General features: G+C 38.5%; 1 protein-coding gene and 1 long non-coding RNA gene across 14 annotated transcripts in view; both read right to left on the reverse strand.

Moving 5' to 3' along the window:
* LOC127845715 (piezo-type mechanosensitive ion channel component 1-like) overlaps window positions 1-6,000 on the reverse strand; it is a 255,188-nt gene that overhangs the window by 199,819 nt on the left and 49,369 nt on the right. For 12 of the 13 annotated variants that reach the window (XR_008033338.1, XR_008033339.1, XR_008033334.1 and 9 more), the window contains exon 8: window positions 4,669-4,788. Coding sequence is in view for 6 of the 13 variants with exons in the window: in XM_052376809.1 (XP_052232769.1) it covers window positions 4,669-4,788 (120 nt within the window). In the remaining 7 variants the exon portion in view is untranslated. The remainder of the gene's footprint in view (window positions 1-4,668; window positions 4,789-6,000) is intronic. The other variant, XM_052376812.1, reaches the window with a different exon arrangement.
* On the reverse strand, window positions 60-2,337 carry LOC127845720 (uncharacterized). Its single transcript, XR_008033344.1, has 3 exons — window positions 2,052-2,337; window positions 1,391-1,906; window positions 60-818 (listed from the first exon to the last, which is right to left on the reverse strand). It is a non-coding gene; the product is annotated as an uncharacterized LOC127845720 (long non-coding RNA).

Consider the following 6,000-nt stretch of genomic DNA (forward strand, 5'->3'; position numbering starts at 1 on the left):
AAAATCATTTTACTATTTCGGGTCACCGTGACCTTGACCTTTTACCTTGTGACCTCAAAATCAATTGGGGTAATCTGCAAGTCATGATCAATCTACCAATGAAGTTTCATGATCCTAGGCGTATGCGTTCTTGAGTTATCCGAAAACCATTTTACTATTTCGGGTCACCGTGACCTTGACCTTTGACCTAGTGACCTCAAAATCAATAGGGGTCATCTGGGAGTCATGATCAATCTACCCATGAAGTTTCATGATCCTAGGCGTATGCGTTCTTGAGTTATCATCCGGAAACCATTTTACTATTTCGGGTCACCGTGACCTTGACCTTTGACCTAGTGACCTCAAAATCAATAGGGGTCATCTGCAAGTCATGATCAATCTACCCATGAAGTTTCATGATCCTAGGCATATGTGTTCTTGAGTTATCATTCAAAAACCATTTTACTATTTCGGGTCACCGTGACCTTGACCTTTGACCTAGTGACCTCAAAATCAATAGGGGTCATCTGGGAGTCATGATCAATCTACCCATGAAGTTTCATGATCCTAGGCGTATGTGTTCTTGAGTTATCATCCGGAAACCATTTTACTATTTCGGGTCACCGTGACCTTGACCTTTGACCTAGTGACCTCAAAATCAATAGGGGTCATCTGCAAGTAATGATCAATCTACCCATGAAGTTTCATGATCCTAGGCATATGTGTTCTTGAGTTATCATTCAAAAACCATTTTACTATTTCGGGTCACCGTGACCTTGACCTTTGACCTAGTGACCTCAAAATCAATAGGGGTCATCTGCGAGTCATGATCAATGTACCTATGAAGTTTCATGATCCTAGGCCCAAGCGTTCTTGAGTTATCGTCTGACAACCATCTGGTGGACTGACCGACCGACCGACCGACCAACAGACCGACCAACCGACATGAGCAAAGCAATATACCCCCTCTTCTTCGAAGGGGGGCATAATGAGTGATTTTGACCCATATATTTGACCTTTGACCTTAAAGGATGACCTTGACCTTTCACCACTCAAAATGTGCAGCTCCATGAGATACACATGCATGCCAAATATGAAGCTGCTATCTTAACAAGGGTTGTTTGTAAAACATGCATGCCCCCCATATAGGCTGTTCGTTGTACTGGCAGCCATTGTGTGAATACAACTTTTGTCACTGTGACCTTGACCTTTGACCTAGTGACCTGAAAATCAATAGGGGTCATCTGCAAGTCACGATCAATGTACCTATGAAGTGTCATGAACCTAGGCAAAAGCTTTCTTGAGTTATCATCTGAAAATCATTTTTCTATTTCGGGTCACCGTGACCTTGACCTTTGACCTTGTGACCTAAAAATCAATAGGGGTCATCTGCAAGTCATGATCAATGTACCTATGAAGTTTCATGATCCTAGGCATATGCGTTCTTGAGTTATCATCCGAAAATCATTTTACTATTTCGATTCACCGTGACCTTGACCTTTGACCTTGTGACCTCAAAATCTATAGGGGTCATCTGCAAGTCATGATCAATCTACCTATGAAGTTTCATGATCCTAGGCATATGCGTTCTTGAGTTATCATCCGAAAATCATTTTACTATTTCGGGTCACCGTGACCTTGACCTTTGACCTAGTGACCTGAAAATCATTAGGGGTCATCTGCAAGTCATGATCAATCTACCTATAAAGTTTCATGATCCTAGGCATATGCGTTCTTGAATTATCATCCGAAAACCATTTTACTATTTCGGGTCACCGTGACCTTGACCTTTGACCTAGTGACCTCAAAATCAATACGGGTCATCTGCGAGTCATGATCAATCTACCCATGAAGTTTCATGATCCTAGGCGTATGCGTTCTTGAGTTATCATCCGGAAACCATTTTACTATTTCGGGTCACCGTGACCTTGACCTTTGACCTAGTGACCTCAAAATCAATAGGGGTCATCTGCGAGTCATGATCAATCTACCCATGAAGTTTCATGATCCTAGGCTTTTGCGTTCTTGCATTATCATCAGGAAACCATTTTACTATTTCGGGTCACCGTGACCTTGACCTTTGACCTAGTGACCTCAAAATCAATAGGGGTCATCTGCAAGTCATGATCAGTGTACCTATGAAGTTTCATGATCCTAGGCCCAAGCTATCTTGAGTTATCGTCTGACAACCACCTGGTGGACGGACCGACCGACCGACCAACATGAGCAAAGCAATATACCCCCTCTTCTTCGAAGGGGGGCATAAATATAGCAAAAGTTATTGCAAAATGTTGGGGCAAACAAACACACAAAGCAACAAACCAACAAACAGGGCAAAAACAATATGTCCCCCATATATATATATATATAGTGGTGGGGGGCATAAAAAGCTTTTTTCAATACCATACCTTCTTAACAACCAGCATATTGGAAATGCATGAAAGAGGGGGAGTATTAAACAAGAGCTGTCTCTATAGGATGACATATGCCCCAAATAAACGCTTCGATAGAAGTTATTAGCATTTTTCGAAACCTAAAGGTCAAGGTCAAAGGGGTCAAAATTTGTATTCGTATGGAAAGCCTTTGTCCATATACACATGCATACCAAATATGAATGTTACATCTGAAGCAACATAGAAGTTATGAGCATTTTTCGAAACCTAAACGCAAAGTGTGACGGAAAGACGGACAGACAGACGGACGGAGAGACAGACAGTTCAATCACTAAAAATGTACCTAAAATACATAATTACTAAAAATACTAAACCATGAACTTGATATTTTACTGAGTAAGCAATCATATAGTTAATAATTTTTATGAACAAAATGAAAACAAAAAAGGAAACACAGAATTTATATAAAGGGACTCTTGAACAGGTTCAAGAACAGAAATGTGTTCATGAAAAAACATTTGTCTTTCACGTCCGTTCTTGAACTTTTTCATGAACAGTTCTTTAATTATTTTGCAGGGCTAAAGGAAAATTTCATATTAAGTACTGTATGCATATAAAACTCAATTTGAAGATTTTGGATAGAAAAATTAGCATCAGAGTATTCATGCATGTTCTTAATTTGATACCAAACAAATTCCCATGAAAACGACAATGACACAAAACAAAAAAACACACACATCTTTTGATAAAAACAAACAAAACAACATCAACTACCTAACAAAATACAACAAGAGTTCCGCGGTCGGAGATGACCGCATTGAAGCCGGATTTTTGATTTAAATGACAGGAAAGTACCTTTCGTGTTTTTGTCAATGCAATACTTAAATTACTGAAATATTGTTCAAAGGTCAAAATGAAATGTAAGTACTTTTCAAGGCATGAGCAAAGTTTGAGATTCTAGGTCCAAGCATACCAAAGTTACAACAATTTTAACATTTTAACATTTAAGTTCACAGTGACCTTGACCTTCAAATGAATGACATTGAAATGAATGACCTTGAAATGACCAGTGGTCATCTAAGTGTGCTTGCAAACCTTTACGTCAAGTTTGAGATTCTAGGTCCAAGCATACCAAAGTTATAACAATTTTAACATTTTAACATTGAAGGTCACAGTGACCTTGACCTTCAAATGAATGACATTGAAATGACCAGTGGTCATCTTCTAGTACTGGCCAATCTTTATTTCAAGTTTGAAGACTCTAGGTACAAGCATACCAAAGTTATAACATGAAATAAGAACTTTAACATTTTTACATTCAAGGTCACAGTGATCTTGACCTTCAAATGAATGACCTTGAAATGTCCAGTGGTTACTTACTAGTTCTGGCCAACCTTCATGTCAAGTTTCAAGACTCTAGGTCCAAGCATACCAAAGTTATAACAACTTTAACATTTTTACATTCAAGGTCACAGTGACCTTGACCTTCAAATGAATGACCTTGAAATGTCCAGTGGTTACTTACTAGTTCTGGCCAACCTTCATGTCAAGTTTCAAGACTCTAGGTCCAAGCATACCAAAGTTATAACAACTTTAACATTTTTATATTGAAGGTCACAGTGACCTTCACCTTCAAATGAATGACCTTGAAATGACCAGTGGTCATCTGTTAATCCTGGCCAACCTTCATGTCAAGTTTGAAGACTCTAGGTCCAAGCATACCAAAGTTATACCATGAAATAAGAACTTTAACATTTTTACATTCAAGGTCACAGTGACCTTGACCTTCAAATGAATGACCTTGAAATGACCAGTGGTTACTAACTAGTTATGGCCAACCTTCATGTCAAGTTTCAAGACTCTAGGTCCAAGCATACCAAAGTTATAAGAACTTTAACATTTTTTATATTGAAGGTCACAGTGACCTTGACCTTCAAATGAATGACCTTGAAATGACCAGTGGTCATCTGTTAATCCTGGCCAACCTTCATGTCAAGTTTGAAGACTCTAGGTCCAAGCATACCAAAGTTATACCATGAAATAAGAACTTTAACATTTTCGAGCACGCCGCCACCCCGCCCGCCCGCCCGCCCGCCCGCCCGCTCGCCCCCCCGCCCGCCCGACAACATCAATCTATAAGCCGAGATTTTTTCGAAAAAAATCCGGCTAAAAAATGAAGAAAAGAAAACAACATTGACTTGACAAAGCAAACAGCACCTTTTGTTAGCGAATGTGCATCTGTGTTAATATTACGTCAGTCAGAGAGTATCCGACTGCGTGCTATATTCCACCAAACCTCTTTCTGGCTCTCATCCAGTGTCCTTGGTACCTCACGCTCAGAACCTCGTTTCCGCTGACGATGCCTCCTAGTTTTTTGTGTCCTGGCTGCGTCAGGTTGGTGGGACAAGACCAGTGTCTACAACAACAGCATGCCAGCAGGAGTAGATACATGTAGCACACACACAGAGAGACCAAGCAAAAGTCAGGGCTCAAACTATATTATCCTTCCTGGCATTCGCAGAAATTACCACACGCAACAAAACACTGCAAACTCTGAGGTTATTATTTTCCAAGTTGAAAACTGAAATTTATTCATTAATCAATTACCATTTAGATACGTATTTTCATGCATTTGTTGTTCCTTAAAAATTACATTTAAGACCTTTATTACTAGATTCGAGTTTTTAAGACTTAAATCTCCAAACCTTAGATACTGATGAGCAGCAAATAGCATAAAACTGAACAGACTGTGAGTTACTCGCAGGCTATTCTGGTTTTATGCTGTTTGCACATAGCCATTTCCACTTTGGGAGATGGTTTAGCGATAAGCAATATACATGAAAAAAGAGAAATGTTCACACTGTGAAACAGACTGTTATCCGTTCATCTCCCGGTTATGTGATATTGCTACTTGATTATAGTTATATTACCAGTATACTTTGATGATCAAGAGCTGTAATAAAAAGTCTGGTTTAATTATAAACTATTGAGTTTCATTTATTTGTTACATTTTTGTTATGAATTCTTGTTGTATATCAATAATAGATCAAGTTATAAGTTGAATGATGAGAGTTTTTTCTAACAGAGGATTATGACTGTTTTTATGAGCATGAATTCTCCAACGAAAATATAAGTAGAGATTGGAAGGGGACAACATCAATATTGAACACATAAACAAACCCATATTACACCAAAATGCACATGAAGCTGAACAGTTGAGTTTCTCCACGTGGGCACACAACACACATGTAAAAGGGTACAACAAATAAACAAATTGTTTAGATTCAGTTAAAGGCAACATTGCAAGAAAGAATTGAATGCCATAAAACACAATTTGTTCAGTTTTATCATAAATCTTGGCCTGTCAGTACTGTCAGGGTGAGATTATTTTGAGTTAATGGCAAATATGTGAGAAGATTAAAAAATAACACAAATAATTCATGTTCATCAAAAACCGTTGGCTCACAACTGTGGCAGATTTCAAAGGCAGAAGGAAGACATTGCTTTTAAGGCAAAACACAAAATTTGAGAAATTTCAAAACAACAAAACATGAAAATTTGATGCTTAACACACACTTGTTTAATTCAAACCCAAAGTGATACTAGTTTGATGGCCAGGTCAAATATC

The sequence above is a fragment of the Dreissena polymorpha genome, chromosome 9, assembly GCF_020536995.1.
Source record: "Dreissena polymorpha isolate Duluth1 chromosome 9, UMN_Dpol_1.0, whole genome shotgun sequence".
NCBI classification, from domain to species: Eukaryota; Metazoa; Mollusca; class Bivalvia; order Myida; family Dreissenidae; genus Dreissena; species Dreissena polymorpha.